The sequence below is a fragment of the Schistocerca serialis genome, chromosome 4, assembly GCF_023864345.2.
Source record: "Schistocerca serialis cubense isolate TAMUIC-IGC-003099 chromosome 4, iqSchSeri2.2, whole genome shotgun sequence".
Lineage (NCBI taxonomy): Eukaryota > Metazoa > Arthropoda > Insecta > Orthoptera > Acrididae > Schistocerca > Schistocerca serialis.
In genome coordinates, this window is record NC_064641.1 from 470,210,309 (window position 1) to 470,235,102 (window position 24,794).

At 40.0% G+C, this 24,794-nt stretch overlaps 1 protein-coding gene across 1 annotated transcript in view; it reads right to left on the bottom strand.

Moving 5' to 3' along the window:
- Positions 1-24,794, bottom strand: part of LOC126475132 (tetraspanin-33-like) — a 59,566-nt gene that overhangs the window by 21,528 nt on the left and 13,244 nt on the right. Inside the window, exons 4-5 of the mRNA XM_050102726.1 lie at positions 15,978-16,109; positions 550-597 (exon numbers count right to left, since the gene is read on the bottom strand). Of these exons, the coding sequence (XP_049958683.1) occupies positions 550-597; positions 15,978-16,109 (180 nt within the window). The remainder of the gene's footprint in view (positions 1-549; positions 598-15,977; positions 16,110-24,794) is intronic.

A 24,794-nucleotide genomic window follows, 5' to 3' on the forward strand; every position in this document is an offset into this window, starting at 1 on the left:
CTTTTAAGTGTATGTTAACCGATCTGTTTTAAAACATTCAAGTTGTTAAATGAACATGTAAATAAATTTTATGTCCAAACAACAAATTTACTGAAAAAGATCTATATAAACAGCCTTACACAAAATTACTTTTGTTGAAAAAATGTGACTTTTGTGAAATTGGAATATTCTTCTGCAAGTTGAATTTACAAAAATTAAGCTGAATGATTTATTAATAACTGCAGTTAACACAAAATAAATAGCCCTGTCTCTGAAAATGTGTATTTCATGAAACAGGTAGCAAATCCACTTTAAAAATGTTCACTGTCTGGAACTGGTCCAAAACAAATACAAGGCGAATGAAATCTAAACTGTCAACACACTTGTAATAAACAAATAACTATCAAATGTGTCCATTATTTTGTTCATCACTTAAATTTCAGACCAGGAAATTTTGTCCACTTGCCTTCTCCTCTACACAACTTCACATCATCTTTTGAAATCCTTCTGATAGATTAAAATGACAAGTGATCATAACCTACAACAAATGATATGATAAATGAAACTCACCGAGAGTTCTTGGACGCCATAGCCACACATTATGTTAATAAGCCCACTCTGAAATAAACATAAAACAAAATCCTATTAGTCTTAATGTTATAATTAATATACTAAAATATGCAAGCAAAATTTCTAAACAATGAAATAAGATCCCTACAAAAGATGTTGGTTACTTTTAACCTGATAGCTATCACAAAATTTCTCCTTTGTGCCACATAACACTGTACTTTTATTTTATTAAGTTGCCTTTTTTTGGGAAGAAGCGATTTCAGTTTAAATATCTAATCCACATGCTTAAACTAAAATATGTGATAATTCTGCTTTTAGCATGCAACAAAGGGGACATTTAGTATCATTTTCAACTGTGTCACAAACATGAAGAGAAATTTCATTTTTATGGCACTGATTATTGGAGGAAGGACAGCACAATCAAAACTGAAGGGTGGAAATTTAAATTACTGTTACTTTTAATTTTTTGGGAAGTATTGTAAACACACAATTTTTACCCACGTCCTTCCTTCCAAAGTGGAAATTGCAGCAAGCAGCTGACCATAGAATAGAATAAAGAAATTAACTCCAATCGAGTTGAACTCTGAACTCGTTTTGTATAAAGAAAGATCACACATTAATTTTACTGTGATGTGGAATAAACTTTGACTAGCAAAATTTTGTGCATCAAATCAAGTTCAGTTGCAGTGGTCAGTTCATAATTTAGTGGCATTACAAAATGGATTTCATTTGGCACAAATAAAAATAGAAAATAAGTTGTGCCATGTTAAGCACATTGGCCTAGTTCAAACACCTTTAACTGTATTTCAGTTTCGCCATACTCCCCATCAATGCTGCCTGTGACCTCTCTAACATTGAGATTTATCTACAGGAGCACAGGGGAGAGAGAGGTGGTGACAGCAACAGAATTGGAATCTGTAATGCAAGCAAACAGACAGTCATCACTTACTGAAAGAACACCCGACACGGATAGACTGTGTGTTTACTCGGCTGTGTCTAAGCGGAAGGGACCACGGTCTATCAGCCAAAGGACTACCTTTGTGTATGCCTGGCACAAACACACTGGACACGTATGGAATGCCAATAAGCTGGATGCATAGAAACTGTGTCGTTAACGTGCTGGACATTCAATTCGTTCAGGTACTGTGTACTTATGGTTATGTCACCATTTCATATTTCATAAGCTACATGAGCTGTAAAGATTCAACACATCTGTGTACACACTTTATTACAGAGGCATTTGCCAATTTAAATTGTTCAGTGTTATCCGCTTTCTGTATGTGTATCTTACAGACATTTCATTTAAACATGTACAGTCTATGCTTGGTTATTCCTTAGTTCATAGAACACTTGTGCAGGGCGCATATGGCAGTGAAAATTTGTAGTGCCTGTTTCAGGTACACTATAAGATACTGTATTCTATTTGTCATATGAAGGAACTCTAAGGTTATCGATATTAATGCTGTATGTAACGGCACAGCATCATGACCTAATCAAGCTGCACTCTATGCAACAAGATGTGATGACTATGGAAGTCACCATACATTGCTCCAATATTCTTGGACCACAAGCTAATGGCGGACATTGACTAGTTGTGGACTACAGGGACTTAAATAAGGTGGTGATATTATCTATATCTATGATGGATGGTTTAAGAAGGCAAAGATATTTACCACAGTAGATCTTAATCCGGCATACTATCAAATGCCATTAGAAGAAGAGTCTAAGCATGTAACAGCATTTCTGACACAGATTAGAACCTGTCTGAATTTAATCATTTACCATTTGGGTTGACTACAGGCACAGCTGTGCTCTCATAGTTAATGGCTGCAGCATTTTCCGATATCAAGTTTCAGTATGTCTCTCATTATCTTGATGAACTGGTCCTACATATTGATTCAACACACAAGAGAAGTTTTTTGTGGATTGAGGGGGGGGGGGGGGGGGAGGGGCAGAGCATAGCATTAATTCACAAAAGGTGACTTCACTTGTCCTACCATGAAGTTTTTAGGCCATATGGTCTCCAACAGAGATTTCCATCAATCTGGAAAGAGTTGAAGCAATCAGACGGTATCCCATCTTACGAAATGTGAAGGAAGCACCCATATTTGCCAGGATAGCCATTTTTTCAGAACACTTATTTGTGAGTTTGCAGAGAAAGAACATACGCTTCAAGGGGTTTGAATGATTTACAGAAATTTTATTAAATCTCTGAATTATAAACTCTGGACATACTGCACATGTGGTAAGGAGAAAATTAAGTACTACATTGAGCATAGGCAATTCACCCTAGAAACTGACAAGCAGGTGCTCAGCTGTATGCTGGTCATGCCCAGAAAGATCAGTCATGTAGCCAGATGGGTGACCTCAATATTAATGCTCAAGTGCATGACACGAGTCTTGGTAGCTGAAAACAAAGCCACGGGTGAGAGCCGATGACTGAGCCTTTCATATGGCATCCTGTAGGTGATGCTCAGCAACATCCACATAAGAGGAGCAATAATAAAAGCAAAAATTGTCAGCATATAAGGAGGGCGATGCCAAAGACTCCACAGCTGCAACTAGACCATTGATGGCCATCAGAAAGAGGGGGACGCTCAGTACAGATCCCTGCAGTACGCCATTCTCTTGGATGCTGGGGGTACTGAATGAAGCACCCAGCTGAACATGGAATAAATGGTGCAACAAGAAGTTCTTGACAAAAATCAGGAGTGAACCTGGAGATCCCACTCATTTAACATAGTAAGGATGTGGTGACCATGTTGTGTCATAAGCCTTCTGTAGGTTGAAAAAGAAGTTATGAGGTGCTGAGGACATGCAGAGGCCATCCGGAGGGTGGAGTCCAGATGAACCAAATTATCAGCAGTAGAGTGGCCTTTGCAAAAATCACCCTTAGATGCAGCCGAAAGGCCCCGAGACTCAAGGAGCCAACACAACCGCTTGCTCACCATGCGTTTGAGCAACTTACACAGAATGTTGGTACAGCTGGCTGGGCGATAACTGTCCATCTTTAGGGGGGTTCTGATCCTGTTTTAGTACTGGAACTATGCACTTTCCTGCCACTGGGAACTTGTCCTAGTTTCAGATACGATTAAAGAGGGCAAGGACGTGACACTGACAATCCACTAACAGACACTTCAGCATTTGGTTGTAGATGCGGTCTAGCCCTGGAGCAATATTAGGGCAATGGGCTATGGCACTGGAGGGTTCCCATTCAATGAAGCGGGTAGTGAAAGAGAAGCGCATCTGCTCCACCTACAGTTTAATTAGCAGAAAGGTGGGGTGGTAGTTCTCAGACGTAGGTACACAAGCATAGCCCTCAGCAAAATGGTTGGTGACTGTGTCTGGATCAGTGTAAATGGAACCATCTAAGGAAGTATTTGGTACACCTGCAGCACAGTGGAAGCTATAGAGACATCTAATCTTTACTCATACTTGCAGTGGAAAAACACGTGGTGGAAACACACTGTTCCCAAGATTCTTGCTTTCAATGGTGGTATCCTGAAAAAGACATGATGCCTCAGTTAGCTGTCAAAAGAGTTGCCATTGTATGCTGAACAGCTGCATTGATACTGCCTTGCAGCTTAGGACAACAGCAGAAGTGAACCTATCCTAATCAGCATTGCAGAGAAGCCATCTGGGAGGGTGTCCTGGGGAGAAATACTGAAGGAGTGGCAGAAGATCGTGGACTCTCCAGTGGATAGATGGTGGAAGTCCAGGGCTGCAAAAGGAAGATCAATGGGTGAATAAGTTCTGTGTGCCACACTGAAGTGCGTGGGGGCACACAAGTTCATATGGAAGAGATCGAGCAGTGCCAGGAAAGTTTCAATGTCTTTACCATGGCCAGTGATTACTGCTCCACCCCACAAATGATTATAGGCTTCGGAGTTGCCCAACACTAGGAAAGGTGGGGGAAGCCAAGAAAGTAATTGAGACAGTACATTCTTGGACACAAGATCATCGGGAGGCAGATAAACATTACAGATGGTAAAATCCTGATGTGTCCTTACCTGAACACAGCCACAGCCTTCAAAGGCATATCAAGAGGCACAAGGTAACTATATATGAGTCCTGCATATACATACAAACTCCACCCAATACCCCCTCATAGTCAGTATGATTCTTAAAATAACCTCAGTAGCCATAGAGGGCAGGGGTCCGAGTTGCTGGAAATGCATGTTTCTTGGATGGCAGTACAGAATGAAGGATAAGTGCTTAAAAGCTGCCATAGCTCAGTCAGGTGGTGGAAAAATCTTACTATTCCACTGGAGGATCCGACTGCATACTATGGGGGCACAAAGGGGCCTGGAGACTGCGGTTGGTCAGGTTATGACCACAGACCACGTGCTGCCACCACTTGAGACATCAGGAGATCCACTGACGTATGTTCTGCAGCACATTGCCTGAGGAGATATGGTGCCTCAGTGGCCACTGGGATCTCCACCTTGGGCATAGGAGGAGTGCATGCAGAGTTTGGTTGTGTGAGGACCACCAGTGTTTTCTTCTTCTTACAGGACTTCCTTTTGTCCGCCTCCACCTCCTCCTCCTCTTCCTCCTCCTCAGAAAATGAGAACTGAGAAGGTTTTCCTGAATTGGTTGCAGGGATAGAGGAAGAACTAGAAGTCCAACGGCCAGCAGCCTGTGGTTCCTTCAGCCATGATCTGGCATCTAGTTGTGGACCAGCAGAAACCGTAGGAGGGAGAGCCTTGAGGGACCTTTTCCTAGCCAGAGAAGCCACAGGAAGATGAGGCACTTCCAGCTGGGGGATGGGGCTCAGTGTCCCCAGCAGGCAGGGAGCCAATGCTCCCGAACTGGGTGCAGTGGAAGCACCAGGAGGGCCCCCAACTGCCTCAATGGGAGGGGAAGGAGAGGCAGTCATTAGCAGGTGGCTCCGAGAGCCCACTGTAATAGGCACAAAGCAGGAAAGTACCAACAGACAAGGCAACAACACTGAGGATGTAGCTTAAGATTGTGTCATTTGTATGGTATTAAGACACTCACACCTTTCCTGACCTTTTCTGAGCTTGTCGAGAGTCTTGTACTTGTGGATTTTCTCCTCATGCTTAAAAACAGAGTCATTTGGTGAGCAGGGAGGATGGAGCATGCCAACAGCTTACACAGATAGGGGAAGGGGCACAAAGAACATTTGCATGCAACGAATGTCTACATCCCCATAGAAAGGGGTAGTAGTGGTGCAATGGGAATACACCTGTCTGAACTTCATACACTTGAAGCATCTCGTAGGAGGAGGAAGATAAGGTTTCACATCACACTGGTAGACCATCACCTTGACCTTCTCAGGTAAAGTATCATCCTCAGAAGCCAAGATGAAGGCCCCAGTAACAATTCTGTTTTCCCTTGGTCCCTTGTGGACACGACAGATGAAATGCATACCCCATCGCTCTAAGTTGGCCCAGAGCTCATTGTCATGTTGTAAAATAAGATCACGACAAAAAATGGTGCCCTGGACCTTATTGAGACTCTTGTGGGGAGTGACAGTCACAGGAATGTCACCCAACTTTTCACAAGAGAGCAGTGCCTGTGACAGACTAGGAGATGACGTTTTAATCCAGAGAGAACTGCTTGTGACCTTAGAGATGCCTGCAACTTCCCCATATTTGTCTTCAATGTGTTCCACAGAAAATAAGGGCTTTGTGGCCAAAAAGGTGTCCCCTTCAGTCCTGGTACGGATCAGGTATCAGAGGGAGTATTTTTCTCCTTGTCATTTCATCCTTTGTTCCTCCCACAGTATGGCCGAAGAAGGGAACACGCTGGGACTATATTTAGTTGCACAGTACGAGGTCTTTCCATTCAAAGAGACTGCTGGGGCCACGTGATGAGGAGCGGGAGAAAGCGTTAAGTCGCTTCATGTGTGAACTATCCATCACAGTGCCACCTACTTCAAATGGGGGCTCTCCCCATGGGTGTTACCCAGCCTCAGCAAGGGCTACCTGGCCAGTAATCAATTGCTGGGAGCCTTCGTACCCCAAACATTATGGACACAATCTCCATGGCATACATGGGCAGTGTAAAGTGCATGCACCAACAGTGTGATTCCTGTGTGGTCAGGCGGTTACCTCTGCACAAGTACTTGACAACCGCTCCACGCTGGGATGGCTACCATGCTGGGTTTTGGGCATACTGTGGCAACAAGTAGGAAGGCTGGCAGGGTAAAGACATTGAGCATACAATGCAGTGGGCAACCTTCCCTGCACAATACGCACTTATGTAAAATTTGGAAAAGATGGCAGGTCAAACCCAATAATGGACCATATAATTGTTAATGGAAGACACTATGGCACTATGGCCAAACCAAGGCAGGGTCTGCACCAAAAGGACTATTTGACAGAAAGTCAGAGGAAGTAAGAGATAATCAAAGTGTAGATTTGCACCACAGAAAGAGGAAGTAGTGCTGTAAAGGCAAGGGCCCCGTGTAGCCAAGCATGTACTCGCCACAAAGTGGTGAGGCCCCAGAGGGTAGGGGTGTTGAGATGGTTATGCTTGGGTAACTGGTCCCATTACCACTCAAATATTTTCAGGAGCCTCCGGTGGGGTATATAAGACAAGAGGATAGATCATACAATAATTTATATGGCCAGATGTGGATAACAAGAACTGAAATGTTCGTCCCACACACCTGTGTGTGGGACGAGCAAACCCAACCAATAAAATAAGGTTGGATATTTAGCTTCCAAGATGGTGGACAGACACTTCCAATAGATGTACATTGATTCTGTTAGGTCTACCTAGATCTAAGGCCAGCAATAAGTTCATTTTGGTGTGTGTGGACACGTTTACCTGGTTTGTCTAGTTGTTACCAACTGGAAGAGCAACCACACAAGATGTCATTCAGAAACTGCAAGATATATTTGGTACCTTTCTCCCCCCACAGTCCATATTACTGACAGTGCAACTGCATTCACAGCACAATAATTCAAGCAATTCTGTGGTGCAATGGGTGTACAATATAACACCACCATGCCATATTGTACCAACCCCTCATACATGGAAGGGATTGAGCGTAAGATCTGTGCCCTTCAGGCGCAGTTGAAAAACTGCGCAGGAGGAGCTAGATAGGATGAGGAGGGACAAGGGGGTTGGGGAATGGGAGCTGGCTGTTGGAAAGAGATCTGCTAGGAGAAGAAGATTTTCAGATAGTTTTACTATTGGTGTTTACAATAGATATGACCAACTGTCAGAGTCTAGTGGAGAGGAATCTCTTGTAGCTGTAGATGTAGGAAGTATGCAGCAGACCTCAGTAGTTACGGTGGCTAGAACAGTTGCAAAGTCGAAGAGGAAGAAGAAGGTTCTGCTGTTAGGTAGTTCTCATGGCAGTGGTGTAGGCCAGCAGTTGCAGGAAGTGCTGGGGAGTGAGTACCAGGTCACCAGCATTGTGAAGCCTAATGCAGGATTGGCTCAGGTGACTGTTAACATAGGGGGGTTATGTAGGGATTTTACTAAAGAGCATCAGATAGTGATTGTGGGTGGGACTGGTAATAGTATTGATAGGGATGGGAAGTATGACATAGATGGTAACCTGGAAAAGATAGCCACTCAGACTGGCAACACAAATGTGCATTTCGTGGAACTGTTTCAGCGTCACGATCGGACTCGTCTTAATACAGCCGTCAGGCATAATAACATGAGACTTGGGGGTGCGCTGATGACAGAAAGCATGGGTCACATTTCAGTGGTGGTGGAGTCTATCAGCAGGACGGGTTTCACTAGACATGGCCTGCACCTCAACAGGTATGGGATGGGAGGTTGGCAAAGCTTATAGGTGACAGCATAGGTGGGGTTGGTGGGATCACTCATGGGAAAATTGCTGCAGTAGTGGGTGTTAGAGCTGCACCTTTTTTAGATTGAAGTCAGCTGATAGGTATTCTTGCTTAAGGGAAGTCTCTCTAACAAAGGAACCACTTTTGAAAAAGCTTAGGTATCCGAGTAATGAGGGAATTAGTATATTTCATCAAAATATACAAAGTATTAGAGATAAAGTTAGTGAACTGCTTATAGATGCTGACTCTGAAATTATTGGTATATCTGAACACTTCTTAAATAAGGAGATAATTCAGAGGCTTCCTTTACCAGGATACAGGTTGGCTGGCAGCTTTTCGAGGAGCTCTTTGCGGTGTGGGGGAGTAGCCATGTATGTGAAAAATGGCATCCCATTTAAGTCAATTGATGTTTCAAAGTACTGCACTGAAAAGGTGTTTGAATGTTGTGTTATTTATAGATCCCCAGACTGATTTCACAACATTTTTGCTAAAGCTAGAGGAGGATCTTGGTTCACTTTATAGGAAATACAAAAAGTTAGTTATATGTGGTGACTTCAATATTAATTGCATAAGTAATTGTGCAAGGAAGAGGATGCTGGTAGACCATCTTAATTCATATAATCTTATGCAAACCATATTCTTTCCAACGAGAGTGCAAGGGAACAGTAGAACAACCATAGACAACATTTTTATTCATTCCTCATTACTAGAAGGGCATACTGTTAGCAAAAAGGTGAACGGCCTTTCAGATCATGATGGACAAATTTTAACTCTAAAAGATTTTTGTGCTGCAACACGTGTTAAATATAGTCATCAGCTGTTTAGGAAAACTGATCCAGTTGCTGTAGAGACATTTGTAAACCTTATCAAGGAACAAGAGTGGCAAGATGTTTATAGTGCTGATACAGTAGATGATAAACATATAATGCTTTTCTCAAGACTTTTCTCGTGCTCTTTGAAAGTTGCTTTCCGTTAGAACGTTCAAAACAGGGTACTAGCACAAACAGGCAGCCTGGGTGGCTGACTAGAGGGATAAGAATATCTTGTAGAACAAAGTGGCAATTATATCAAAATGTTAGAAACAGTCAAAATCTAAATGCAGCAGCCCATTACAAACAGTATTGTAAGGTGCTTAAAAGTGTTATTAGGAAGGCAAAAAGTATGTGGTATGCAGATAGAATAGCTAAGTCTCAGGATAAAATTAAAACCATATGGTCAGTCAAAGGAAGTGGCTGGTCTGCAGAGACAGGTCGAGGATATAGAATCAGTGCGTTGTGGGAATGTCCGTGTTACTGATAAGTTGCATATATGTACAGTATTTAACAATCACTTTCTGAATATAGCAGGTGAACTAAATAGAAACCTAGTCCCAACAGGGAATCGTAAAGCGCTCTTAGAAAAAAGTGTTCCGAGACTGTTACCTGAAATGCTCCTTCATGATACTGACAAGAGGGAGATTGAGTTAATAATTAAATCACTACAGACCAAGAACTCTCATGGATATGACGGGATATCTAGCAGAATACTGAAGTATTGTTCTATGTATGTTAGCCCAGTACTTAGCCATATCTGTAACTTTTCCTTTAGGAGTGGTCGGTTTCCTGACCGATTAAAGTACTCGGTAGTGAAGCCACTTTATAAAATGGGAGACATTGATAATGTTGACAATTTTAGACCTATTTCTATGCCATTGGTGTTTGCTAAATTTATTGAGAAGGTTGTATATACAAGGTTACTGGAGCATTTAAATTCACATAATTTGCTGTCAAATGTTCAGTTTGGTTTTAGAAATGGTTTAACAACTGAAAATGCTATATTCTTTTTTCTCTGTGAGGTTTTGGACGGATTAAATAAAAGTTGCGAACACTAGGTGTTTTCTTTGATTTAACGAAGGCTTTTGACTGTATTGACCACAAAATATTACTGCAGAAGTTGGACCATTATGGAGTAAAGGGAGTAGCTTACAATTGGTTTGCCTCTTACTTTAAGAACAGAAAGCAGAAAGTAATTCTCCGCAATATTGAGAGTGGTAGTGATGTTCAGTCCCAATGCGGCACTGTTAAGTGGGGCGTTCCCCAAGGGTCGGTGCTGGGGCCACTGCTGTTTCTTATTTATATAAATGATATGCCTTCTAATATTGCAGGTGATTCAAAAATATTTCTGTTTGCTGATGACACCAGCTTGGTAGTGAAGGATCTTGTGTGTAATATTGAAACAGTATCAAATAATGTAGTTCGTGGCTTGTGGAAAATAATTTGATGCTGAATCACAGTAAGACTCAGTTTTTACAGTTTCTAACTCACAATCCAACAAGAACCGATATTTTGATCGGACAGAATTGGCATATTATAAGCGAGACTGAACAGTTCAAGTTCCTAGGCGTTCGGATAGATAGTAAGCTGTTGTGGAAAGCCCATGTCCAGGATCTTGTTCAGAAACTAAATGCTGCTTTATTTACCATTAGAACAGTATCTGAAATAAGTGACAATTCAACACGAAAAGTAGTCTACTTCGCATATTTTCATACGCATATGTCATATGGTATTATGTTTTGGGGTAATTCTTATGATTCAAAAAGGGTATTTTTGGCTCAAAAATGGGCTGTTCGAGCTATATGTGGTGTAAGTTCGAGAACCTCTTGTCGACCCCTATTCAATAGTCAGGGAATTCTGACATTGCCCTCACAGTATATATTTTCTTTAATGTCGTTTGTTGTTAGCAATATTAGCCTATTCCCAAGAGTTAGCAGCTTTCACTCAGTTAATACTAGGCAGAAATCCAATCTGCATGTGGAATGCACTTCCTTGACTCTTGTGCAGAAAGGAATGCTACCACAAGAACTCAAAAATCTTAGCAGTAGCCCAAACACTTTTAAGTCTGAACTGAAGAGTTTCCTCATGGCTCACTCCTTCTATTCTGTCGAGGAGCTCCTGGATGAGCTAAAAAATTAAGCAAATTCCAGTGTTACATTGTTGATTTTCTTTATTTAAACTTACGAATTGTCATCTGAATGTTTTTTTATATTTCATTTTATCCGTTTCTAATATCGTGTTATAATTTCATGTATTGACTCGTTCCGTGACCATGGAGACTTCTCCTTAATTTGGTCCCACGGAACAATAAATAAACAAACAAATAAATAAAAAAAAATGAGAGAACCTCGCATCTGCTCTTGTAGCACATCGCACCAAAGACCAAAGTCAATGAGATCATTCACTGCTTTGCTTAACCATGAAATTTAACACTGTGCGCCACCAGAACTACCAGACCACAGTCAGAAATTTGCTTCTATGTTACCAAATCTCATCTCCAGTGAAAACTTTAAGGTCCATGAGTACTTATTGCCTGAAAGAAAAAGTGCTCAGCAGGTGGCTGTACAGTGGAGGAAAGTCAAGAGGAATATTCAGAAGGGTTATATGAGGGCAGCCACATGATACAATGAGGGGGCGACAGCTGAACAGCTACCAAATTGGGGACAAGGTATTTGCCCAGAATTTCAAAGGAGTGAGCAAAGCTTCAGAAAAAATAAGCTAAAATTGTTGCCCACATTCTATGGACCCTTTGGAATTCAAGAATTTTTAACACAATCATTTGAAGACACTCCAAACAGGGAAGGAGATCTGGCCACAACTAACTCCGGTAAAGCCAGGTCTGTAAGGGCTGATTCTGGAGTTTGTTCAGCAGGGAGCGCAAGAGGGAAGGGTGGTGGTGGTGGTGGTGGTGGTGGTGGTGGTGGTGTGTGTGTGTGTGTGTGTGTGTGTGTGTGTGTGTGTGTGTGTGTGATTGGGGGGGGGGGGGGGAGGAGTGAGTATGAGCTGTGTTCAGCACTATGGCCAAGGTCGGCAACACCAGAACTGTAATTCAATGTTGTTCATACTCCCTATCAATGCTGCTTGTGACCTCTCTCACACAGAGAAGGGTTTATCTGCAAGAGCACGGTGTGGAAAATGATGGTGACAATGATGGCGAGTTGAAATCCGTAATGCCAGTAAGCAGGAAGTTGTTGCTGACTGAAGGAATGCCCCACTCAGACAACCAAAGTGGAAGAGACCATGGTCTGCCACACAGAAATTGTGTGTTGTCATTCAGTTCTTTCAGGTACTGTGTACTGAAGGTTTTGATGCCATTTCATGGTTTCCATTTTTATGATGTACTATTATTTGCTCACGAAAATGCCTGTATATATTTCATGTGTTAGATTAAGCACTTCCATATACACACTATTACAGAGGCCTGATTTAAACTGTTCAGTGGTATCTGCCTTCTGTATTTGGTATAACAGACGTTTCATTTAAACATGTACAGTCTACGCTTGGTTATTCCTTAGTTCATACCACGCTTGCGCAGGGCGCATTCAGCAATGATACTTGTAGTAACTGTTTCTTATATGCTTGGCTCTTACACGCCCATCTTCAGATGTTGTAACTTGGTGCTGTGACCCCAGAGCGACGTGTATGAGGCGCGGTGTGCTACCTGTGAGCACAAAGCATGCTTTGCTATGTAGGTAGCACACTGTGCCTCGTACACGTCCACTGTGGCACTCTGGGGTCACAGCATCAAGTTACAACACCTGAAGATGGGCGTATAAGAACCTGAAACTGGTCATTTGATAGTAAAAGAACTTTACAACTGTAGCGGTATTTTCAACCTCTGGTATAATGCTCGGTTGCGGATGTTCCTCCAACAGGATTGTTTGGAAAAAAAAAACAGGATATTTCGTTCATAGTAGAAATCATTTTATTGTTTCTCATAACACTCGTCATTAAAATTTTACAATTTTTCCATGCATTGATAGCAATCCTGAAAATTTTTTTTCTATTCTCTAAACAGTTTTGGAAGGATTCAACAACTTCTTAGCAATGAAAATCATGGTCCACACATCTGACATAAGGAAACAAAACTGAAGCATTAGGTGCTTACTTGATCAGGCAAATATAGGCAATGATACATTAGTTCAATGTTTTCTTCCATCAAATAATCAACCATTTAATCTAGCATGTGACAGACGGTAATGTCAGAATGAAGAATGAAGAAAGATGCAATGTTTTCGATTATCTCTCCCAATTTTGTCAATGATCTGAAGCCAACAAACTGCTGCATACCATTCAGAATTAACCGTATTATGATCTACTAAAACAACTGTCACGGCATGTCCAGTGGAATCAAAGAAACAAGTAATAATGCTTTTGGAGCTGCTTCATGAATGAACCACTGTTGTCAGTCTTCGTTCAAGAAAAGACACCTAAACATTTGACTGCTGCTTAAATTCCTGCCTGTAAGAACATATCTAAGTTTTGCTCCCAATTGCAATGTAGTATACACATTTTGCATTTCTTAGTCAAATTTTTTTGAGCATTTCCTTACAACGAACTGACCCAACTGACCGATAAAGCCAATTTTCACCTTCAAAGAAATTGCACAAAATCTTCCAGAAACATATTTATTTATAGCCAAGTGTTTATGCAAAATCAAACTTGCTTTCTATCTGATGGCTACCTCTCTGATCACATCACACATGGCGTTTTGGAATATCACCCAATTTTGGGTGACCTTCACAAACTCCCTTGCTGCCAGAAGCATGACCATGGTGAGACTTTCAGACTGTAAACAAACTTTCCTGAAGGTGATCGACTGGCAAAATCTGAATGAAGCAATGTGAGCTGCTGTTTTTCACAACACTGTAAACAATCTACTTTGACAATTTCTGAGCTCCTATTGATCTAACAATACCAAACAAAAAGTTTAAAAATAATAGTTATGTCACATCTCAACAGCACTGTCTAGTCCTCGCGTGTCAAAACTCACAGTGTGACCCTTGTATACTCATTTGTTATTAACAACCAAACCCAATTCAAAAGTAATAGCAGTGTGCATAACTACAATACTAGGAGAAAGATTTAATCTTGAATAGTGAAGATTGTCCTAACTTTGGCACAGAAAGGGGTGAATTATACTGGCACTAAAGCCTTTGGTCACTTACCAAATAGTATCAAAAGTCTGACAGATAACCAACAAGTATTTAAGAAGAAATTAAAAGAATTTCTGAATGACAACTCCTTCTACTCCATAGAGGAATTTTTAGATATAAATTAAGAAAAAAAAGAAAAAAAAATTAAAAAATAAATAAAATAAAAAAATAAAGAAAAACAAAAAACACAAAAAATAAAGTTGTTATATTAACTTAAGTATGTTGTTAAATTAACCTTTATGTCATGTATTGGAAAATTCGACTCGTTCCACATCATTACGAAATATCGTATTCATGATCCATGGAACTAGTATTAATCTAATCTAATCATCTACAGATACTTAGGTAGTGTTGAGTCCACAAATGTGACACCTAGCTCATTATCTGGCAATGCACTGTCTCATACTTACCACAGTCATTCATGCACATAAGATTTTATCAAATATTTTGCAGCATGTCCATTGTGATAGTTAATGGGCACAGTTTGTAAACAGCAGAGGCAATAAGTGGCTGGAGACGGCTTTTTATTTATGGCTGTCATAAATGTAGCTCTCAACAGTGTTATGGATGTGGCCACTGACATCCATATTCAGGTATTAATCAACTAGACATTACATGCAACACTGATCTGATTTGAATATGCAGCAAGACACTGGTAGCCTTCCATGAAGCTACTGCCTTGAATAGGAGGATATTTTACAAAATATAACTGATTTTCATTAAAGAAATAACTTACATAAAAAGTTAATTCCTCAACTAATAAAACAGAATTGGAAAGACAGGAACGAGCAAAATGGAAATTTTTAAAGGAAGTGTTCTGCCCTACTTCTACCACCATTTTATTTAGGTGTCCTACAAGGCAAGATAAGTGGGATGCTACCTAAGGGGGGGGAAAAAAAAATCAGACTACAAATACATTTCAATGCTACGAATTTTGTGGCAACTCAGAACAAAAAATCATCTCCATTGTCAATAGAACTGATCTGTACTGAAAGACCCCAGTCGAGTTACATGAGTAGAGTAAAATTAAGAAAAGAAGTATAATTCCCTTATAACGTCTTAAGTTTTTTTTTTTTTTATAATATCCAGCACTATAGCCACCAGTACACTTAATATTATTTAATGTGCAAATGATAGCTGGATGTTGGTTATGAAATAGAGATGGCAAACTGAGACTGTCCTCAATTGTGACCGAGTCCCTTTCAGTATGCACCACTTCAGTTGATATGAGATTAAAGCAACTGATTGGCATTGATATCAAATAAAAAAGGTAATTCCAATGAACATAAAAGTTAAGTAACTTAGTAATTTTGGCAGCAGGGAGATCTGATACTAGACTGATTCAGATACCAGAAAGCATTTTTAATTACAATAGAAAAATGTGTTTAGACTCAGGCTCCGATAGTCACTAAGCAAAAATTTCATTTTTTAATAATTTGGTTACATGTTGAAGGTTAATTATATAATATGGGGAAAATAATTAGTGTAATTCTGCATACTGTATTACTGTTGATTAAAAGTATTTGTTCTGAGTTTGTTCTGGACTTTAACTCTATTCCATACACTGTCAATCCTCACAGTCTCTTGCACACATGTATGAGCATAAAAAGGAAAATTCAAAAACATTTTTACAAAAACGAAGGAGAGAGGTTCATTAAAATTTGACATACAAAAGAACTTACACTGATATCTGTAGCATTCATGCAGCAGGAGAATGGCACACCACAGCGTTCAACACTGGGCGAGGAACAGTTAAAATATTCATTTTTTGACCAATCCATGTAGCCTTCTGAGCTGAGACCACAACATTTAAACTGAAAAAGGCAAATATTTATGTAATTTTCAGTAATAAGTAAATAATTTTATGCAAAGTATTACAAATAACTCAGCGCAACTTTAACAACGTAGGAAAAAGACATTGCTACTTACCGAAATGAAGACACATCATCAAGTTGCGGAAAGGCACAATTAAAAGACCCTTACATAAAGCTTGAGCCACAGCCTTCATTTATAAAAGAGAGACGCAAACCATTCACACAAGCAAGCACACACACACACACACACACACACACACACACACACACACACACACACACAACCACCAACTCTAGCATCTTGGCCCAAGATGTGTGCCTGACGTGTGCTTGCTTGTGTGAATGGTGTATGTCTCTCTTTTACTGACAAAGGCTGTGGCTGAAAGCTTTTCGTAAGTGTATTAACTGTGCCTGTCTGCAATCTTTATGGTAAGTACAACTTTGTAACATTCATGAGAACAGAAATATTTCACTTATGACATAGAATTATATCTTTAGCAATCCATTCTACTGACCTGTGTTTTGCTTATTAATATCACATATAAAGACAAAACTTCAGTCACGAGAACTGGAATAAATGGATGAACACTGACATTAATGACGTGGGAAAACATGCTATGTGAAGTTTTCATCATTCTTCCAAATTTCTTTGAATTTGGGCTGCTTCAATTTTACTTTCACTCTACATATTTCACTGAAATTATTTGTTAGAGAATAAACACATTGCAGTCATGTTCAAGGTACACACTCAGCAATCACCTATGGTGATTTTAGAAGGAAGATTAGGATTTAATGCCATGCTGATGAGATCATTAGAGGTTGAAGTTTTGACAGGACAAGGGTAATAGAAGCACCTTAACCACTTCACCACTTAATTTGAGTGATTTTGGGAAACAAACTTGATACGTATGGTGGGTGTTTGATCTTTCTAAATGTGGGTCCAATGATTTAAATACTGCATTGCCTTGTTCAGTATGATGTGGACCAGTTGATACAGTTCAGAAAATATCATGGCATCTTCTCACTCTCAATGAGAAGCTTCTGAGCTTGAGCCTTTTCCCTCTCTGTACAAGGATGTTAGTACTTCTTGAACAATGTATGAACTAAAACTTCACAGTACCACTTAATTTTGTTCATTGCACATATCAATGTTAGCAGTGTTGAAAACCAGCTGAAACTGCTAAAATGCAACAATTTAACATGATTAAGAATATCATTAACATCCAGTAAAAGATGTACAGTCTGGTTTGTACCTGTATAAAAGGCTTCTTGATGGACGTAACGTACCACAAAGCAATTCTCGGTATGTGTGATGGCCCACTATAGCTCATGTTTTATGTTAGTGACTTAGCAGATAATGTTATCTATGAGGAAGTATTATCTGATAAAAGGTGTAATAATATTCAATTATATAAAAATTTTATTGACTATATCTAATGATAAACAACTAGCACCTAACATAGGAAAATTTAAAGTCATGGATTTCATTGTATATGAAACAGTAGTAACTTATGACTCTACAGTTCATAATTACAGCTGGTATCAGTCATATACAGTGACCTGGATTGGTTATACAAACACCTGGAATGAACAATGTATGGGGATATGAAGTGGGACAATCGTGTAGAATCAATGATCAATTAAATGACTGGCAGACTGATTTATAGGCAAGATTATATGAAATGGATTGCTTATAACATAATTTTATAATCTGCAAGCAAGTGTATGGGATTCATTTATAGGTTGTATTAACATATGCACCAGAAAGTTATAAACAGAAATGCAGGGCAAATGTTAATATATTTTTATGGGTTAGCAAGGTTTAAGGAAATACAACAAAATATGAATTGCCAGACACTTCAAGAATGACACACATTTTCCCAACACTGGGTGGAAAATTCCATGAAGCAGTTTTCAAGACAGAATCTCTGAATATTCTTCAGCTTCTCAGATAATACTCTTATATGGACTGCAAATGTAAAATTAGATTAAGAACAGCATGTCCAACACTCGGTTTATGATGGGGAGAGAAAGAAAACTGTCTACAGTACGAATAAAATTATCTTCGTCATGCATTTACAGTGATTTGTGGAGTACAACTGTAGCCTGTCAATCACAATACCAAATAGGAATTAATGTCAACAACACGCACCCACCTTGACAATCAGTTTGCTTTCGTGTTTTTTTTTCTTTTTCTTTTATTTTCAGTACTTTTGAACTGTTACTCCTTCAACAGAAGTCCAAACAGGGATATAATCACTGGAAGTTTTCAACAGAATTCAAAGGCAGGTTTATAACAACAACAATACCGTGTCAGTGTTTCGAAGGAGAAATAGCTGAAAGTTGTTTCTGATGTCTATATAGCCTGAACACTGAAACACACATGAAATTGTTGTCGAAGGAGCTTACAAACCTGTTTTCCTGTACCTGAGTGCTGATGGTGAGGAGTGATAAGAGGTTAAAAATAAACACTGCTAATCAAAAACTTATATCAAAATGAAGATATGCCACCAACAAACCACTTAGTCCAAACAAATATGAGATCTTAAGAAGTAACACTCACACACACACTACTAAAGCTTTTACAGCAACAGAATTTTTAACTTCGTTATACCAGCTCAGAAACCAGCCAAGTTCCACTCAAATGTATATACAACCTTTCAATTATGGGGTGGGGGGTGTTTTCTTCAGCTTTCCTCTGTAATGTTGTGAGCTTGTGCTAGACAGAGAAGGAGTAGGTGAAGAATGGTTCTAGCAATAAGACTAACTTCATTTTCTCACACATGTACCAGAGGTTTCAATCATTTTCTAATACGTCAACTTTAATTTCCCTTTCTTCTCAAGCACTGCACTTTTTCTGGATCTAGATGTTGAAGTTTCACTACTCATTTACTATTACATAACACTATTTTAAACATACAGTTATTGTCGAACATGCTGCCTGAATTATGTAGCATGGCTCTGCATTGAGACAATGGTATTTAGGGCTCCCACCAAATAACACAGGACTACACTACACACAGCAATGACACGGTAATGACTCAAATACTGAACACAAGATCTCCCAATGCATGCAACAGGAGTGAGGCATACACACAATAGTTGTAGATTCCCATAGTAGAGTCAGCCAAACCTCTACAACTTTAATACTAAATTTAGCACTGTTGTACTGAACACTAATAGACAAGCTGGTTTTCCTGGGTGCCATCTACTTTGTCTTAAAGCTGTTTTTTGGTCTGTGACACCTAGTCACAATGCTTTTTGCAGTTTTTCTACATCTGCATTCAGTACAATACAACATGTCACTGTACAACTGCTAAAATTGAGTCAAGTACAAAACTGCTGTAAATGCTTAACGCGCCCGCGCCCCAGCCATGATCAGTGGAAGGAAGGTAGAGGCTACCATGATGAATGAAAAGATGGCAGTTAACATCACTAGAGGTTGTCCACAAGGAGTTTTGTCCCCTTTATTGTGGAATCTAGTGGGAAAAAAACTCATTGAGGAACTAAGTTCCAGACAATGCTTTCGCCAAGTATACGCAGATGACCTTGTCATAGTAATACTTGGCAAATTTACTGACACAGTTAGGAATATGGCACAAGGGCATTGGACATTGTGCAAGACTGGTGCATTAATCAGGATATAAGGGTTAATCCCAAGAAGACTGTTGTGGTACCATTCACAAAGAAGCATATCCAACATTCAAGTTGGTATCTAAAGCTCTTCGATGAAACTAACGGTGAAGGGGATAGTGAAATACCTAGGGGTAACCTTAGATGACAAACAAAACTGGACCCCTCATATTACGAACATCTTGCTCATGCCATAATTACTGAGGGTTGGAGTGAGGAAGGCGATATGCATAACAGAACTAAGGAAGTGATTGATGCAGTCAAGGGTATATCAGAAGGGGGAAAGAAAGATTGTGTGGGTTGTTGTACCACTACCAGGATTTATTCTCTGATCGACCTGGTAAACTTACCGATTTCGAGTACTCTATAAAGGTGAAACCCCACGAACCAATAAAGTGCAAACCGTATGTAATACCTTTAGCTGATCGGGATGCCATCAGAGCTCGATTAAAACAAATGTTGGATTGGGGTATAGTCAAACAATGTAGGAGCGATTACTGCACTCCTATCGTTATTGTTAAAAACATGATAACTCGGTCAGAATTGTATTAGATGCAAGAAAAATAAAGTAATTATAAGGGAATTACACCAGCCTGGCGATATGGAGGAACTGCTGCAGAATTTTAAAAATACCAATTTAATGTCCAGTGTTGATCTGACATCAGGATTTTGGCAGAACCCGTTGGTAGAAGAAAGCAGGCTGTACACTTCTTTCCTTTTACAGGAGCACCATTCGGACTTACAATTTCTGTGGCAGTTTTTGTAAGAACGTTGAGTTGTGTCCTGGAGGAGAGTCTAATGAGCAAACTCTTGATATACGTAGACGATATATTGATTTCTACAGAAACGCGGAATAGCATTGTCGAATTTTGGAGGAGGTACTCATGGCTCTGAGATGATGTGGAATGACTTTAAAGGTAACAAAATGTGAGTTTGTTTGAGCAGAAATTCAATTTCTGGGGCATATCCTTACTTTGGAAGGAATTTTACTTAGTTCTGAAAAATTAAAGTCCATTGCCGAATGTAATAGACCCAAAAGTAGGAAACAACTGAAGTCATACTTGGGCTTGTGTGGTTTCTACAGAAAATTCTTGGGGAAAGAAGGAATGAATATTCCAAATTTAGGCAAACTGTTTAAGAAAAATGCAGCTTGGAGGTGGACCGAGTAATGTGAAACGGAATTCCAGGGTATGAAGGATAACTTTTGCAATAGTAAGGTATTGTACTACCCAGATACAAATCTCCCTTTCTGTTTAGCGTCGGACAGTTTGGACTATGGAGTAGGTTGTGAGATATTTCAGGAAAAGCTAGTCGATGGAAAAATTGACCACCATAGTGTGGCATTTTCCAGCAGCATGCTAAATAAACACAAACAGGGATACAGCATATCGGAGAAGGAGATGCTCGTGATTGTGCACAGATTTAACATATTCCACATGTATTTAGAGGGCAGAAAAGTGACAGTGTTGTCAGACTACAAGGCACTGAGTTATCTGCAGGACTGCAGGATACTGAACGACCACTTAATGCGTTGGTCAATGTCCATGCAGCAATTTGAATATGAAATCCGCTACATCAAAGGTACAGAAAATTGTGCTGCCAATGCTCTGTCCAGATTACCAGCGGGAGCAGAAGACGATGGAAAGGAGGAGCCGAACGAATTGAAGCTACTGTACATGAAGGGAGTAGCGGGGCACAAAGAAATTTGTGCAATGTGCAAAGATATGCGACAAGCACAAAGCGGCGATCCTGAATGGAAACACATTAAGGCGAATTTCGACAGCAAGGGATACGAGAAAGTACTCAAATGTTTTAAGATATACAAGGGAGTGTTATTCCGGTGGAAAGATGAAGAGACGGACAAATAGAGACTGTGTTTTCCCCAATAGGTATGTGGAACAGTTAATAGACTATGTCCATTTAAGTCATGGCCGTTACAGGGCCGAAAAGTGCACTGAAATTGTCTAAGAATAAATAACCTGGCCAGATGGGTCAGCGTGCAGCTGGTGGCGTGCGACTGTTGCCAACGGGTCAAACACTGCACGACTGCTCAACAAGGGGAAATGCAAAACATTATACCCACTAAAGTCAGTGAGTTACTGGCTGTGGACAATTTTGACCCACTACCCACAGGATGTGGCAGCATGAAGTACATCTTTGTTGTGGTGGACATGTTCTCTAAGTTCATTAAACTATATCCGATATGGAGAGCGAATACTAAAACTCTGATCTCCAAAATGGAGAAGGATTTCTTCAAGAATATTGTAAACCAGTAAGGCTGTTGTCTGACAACAGCTCACAGTTTACTTTGAATGATTGGAACACGTTCTTTAATGACCAGGGTGTGCAACATATCCATGTATCTGGCTACCACCTGGTGAGCAACCCATGTGAACACTATATGCGGGAAGTAGGACATTTATATAGGATGTATGCCAGCAATTGTCATTCCAAGTGGGTGGAGTACGTGAGCGCGTTTGACGATGTACTCAACAGCATAAAAAGTAAGGATACGGGGTACTCACCTTTGGAAGTCATGACTGGGGTGAAACCAAAGTTCCTACTCACAGAAACAGTAAAATTCCTGCCACGAAAAGCTGAATTGGCTGCTGAAAGAGAGCAGGTAGTAACGGCCCACATTAAAAAGTTAGCCGCTCAAAGGAAAAGGCGACACGATGGGTGATACAATCCAATGAAGTGCAAAGTGGGGGACAAAGTGCTTGTACGCACCAAAGAGCATTCCAATGAAGTGGACGGAGAGATAAAGAAATTATTTGAGTTATACTATGGACTATTTGTTGTGCAGAGTGCCCTCACCCAAATGCATACCGTTTAAAATACCCTGTCTCTGGAAAACCTTTGGGTCTAAGAAATGTGGCAGAGTTGAGACTGTACATAGAGAAAGGGGAGAAATGAAAAGCTGTTATTCGTAATTAGTGGTAGTAATTTTGGAGGGACGATTTTGTATGTTTTACTTGGGGATTCACTGGTAATTTGTTAGTTTATTGTGGCACTGTACATGTGCATGAGGGGGAAGTTTAGGCATTGAGGGTGCGTGGAGGTCGGGGACCTTGTGGATTAAGTAAAATATGTGTTGATTTACATGCTTTGTATAAGAGTGTGGCAAAGAATTTAGTGGTCAATTTGAAGGATATTAAAATTGTAATTTTTTGTGGATGCAGTTTTTGGTGCGGGGAAGTAGGAAGATTTCATTAAAGTCAATTAAATAGAACTTGTGGGAATTTGAGCTTACTGTGATTCAATCGTTTGCCTTTTGACTTTATTCCTAAAGTATTGTTTTCTGCTGGTGGGAATCTTTAGCAAGGGTTTGGGAAATGGTTTGTTGACATGTTTCTACTTTTGGTTTTCGTTGTAGACAAATATGTCACGATAAACGGTGGGGCTCGGAATTCAGAGGCAGACACAATTTCTGCGAGGCACTTGGTCAAAAGACTGATGCGAGTTGATCAATACTTCGTGCTAAAATCATGTGAGCATGTGTAGTGCAACGGAAGAATTAGTGCACGAAGGTGCCTTGTCCAAAAAATTGTTTAAGCATAACTGAAATGCAGGCATTATTTAATATGCAGTTTCGTTCATAATTTGTGTTAAGTTTAAGTTTATTTCGAAATTCATGCTGCTCCCATACCACTACAAAAATTTTGTAAACACCATTGGCCTGGTGTTTTAACCATTTAATTCTGTCCTTTGTAATTTGTTTTATATGTACTTGTATGAACTGAAGGGTGTTATTTCTGAACAACCTGGCAAGTCAGAATGTTAATATAAGTGGATGTGAGTGAGATAACAGGTGAGTAAGTTCAGAGTTGGCATGGCCGGACGGGCAGCTCTGCAAGCCAGGGCTGATCAGCAACCACATGGTGCTGAACAGTAGCGGGAGCAAGTGGGTAGCACCAGCACGTGATCCAGACTGACCGCGTGGCTGGGAATTGCATGTTGGTGCTGTGACGAGGGCTGTTCTTTGTGTCAATGAAAGAGACTTTTATGCCGGGAGTGCCAAAGATGGCGGACTTTGTGAAACCGTAATGACAGACATTTCACAGTTCATGTAGAAATTAATAATAGCCAGAGGAATCATGATACCTTAAAAAGAAACCTGAACATTGTCATTTTTTGCATGATGATTCTGATGGTGTAATCAGATTTTCAATATCTTTATTAGTTTAAATTTAGTATCTGACTAAATTATACAAGTAACACCCAGCAATGAGTTTCCAAAATCTAAATGGTTCATCTGATTTTGCTGATCGACATGTCTTTAGAAAGCTATTAGTGTGAACCTAAATTGGTATGAATTACAGGCATGTAACTTTAATAGTACACGAGTTATTGGAGGTCAAAGTGGACGATTACTATTGATCACGTCAGGCAATAAGTACTCCACAGTTACACACACACACAAAAAAAAAAAAAAAAAAAAAAAAAACCGGTAGCAGCGTGCTTATAAATATATTTATTCATCAATGTCTTTGTTTATATCTGATATATACTATTCATGAAGAAAGCACAGAGGCATTAGGCTACTGGCCTACTTTTGTTTATATTCCTGTGATATGTTGTTGTTGTTGTGGTCTTCAGTCCTGAGACTGGTTTGATGCAGCTCTCCATGCTACTCTATCCTGTGCAAGCTTTTTCATCTCCCAGTACCTACTGCAACCTACATCCTTCTGAATCTGCTTAGTGTATTCATCTCTTGGTCTCCCTCTACGATTTTTACCCTCCACGCTGCCCTCAAATACTAAATTGGTGATCCCTTGATGCCTCAGAACATGTCCTACCAACCGATCCCTTCTTCTGGTCAAGTTGTGCCACAAACTTCTCTTCTCCCCAATCCTATTCAATACTTCCTCATTAGTTATGTGATCTAATCTTCAGCATTCTTCTGTAGCACCACATTTCGAAAGCTTCTATTCTCTTCTTGTCCAAACTATTTATCGTCCATGTTTCACTTCCATACATGGCTACACTCCATACGAATACTTTCAGAAATGACTTCCTGACACTTAAATCAATACTGGATGTTAACAAATT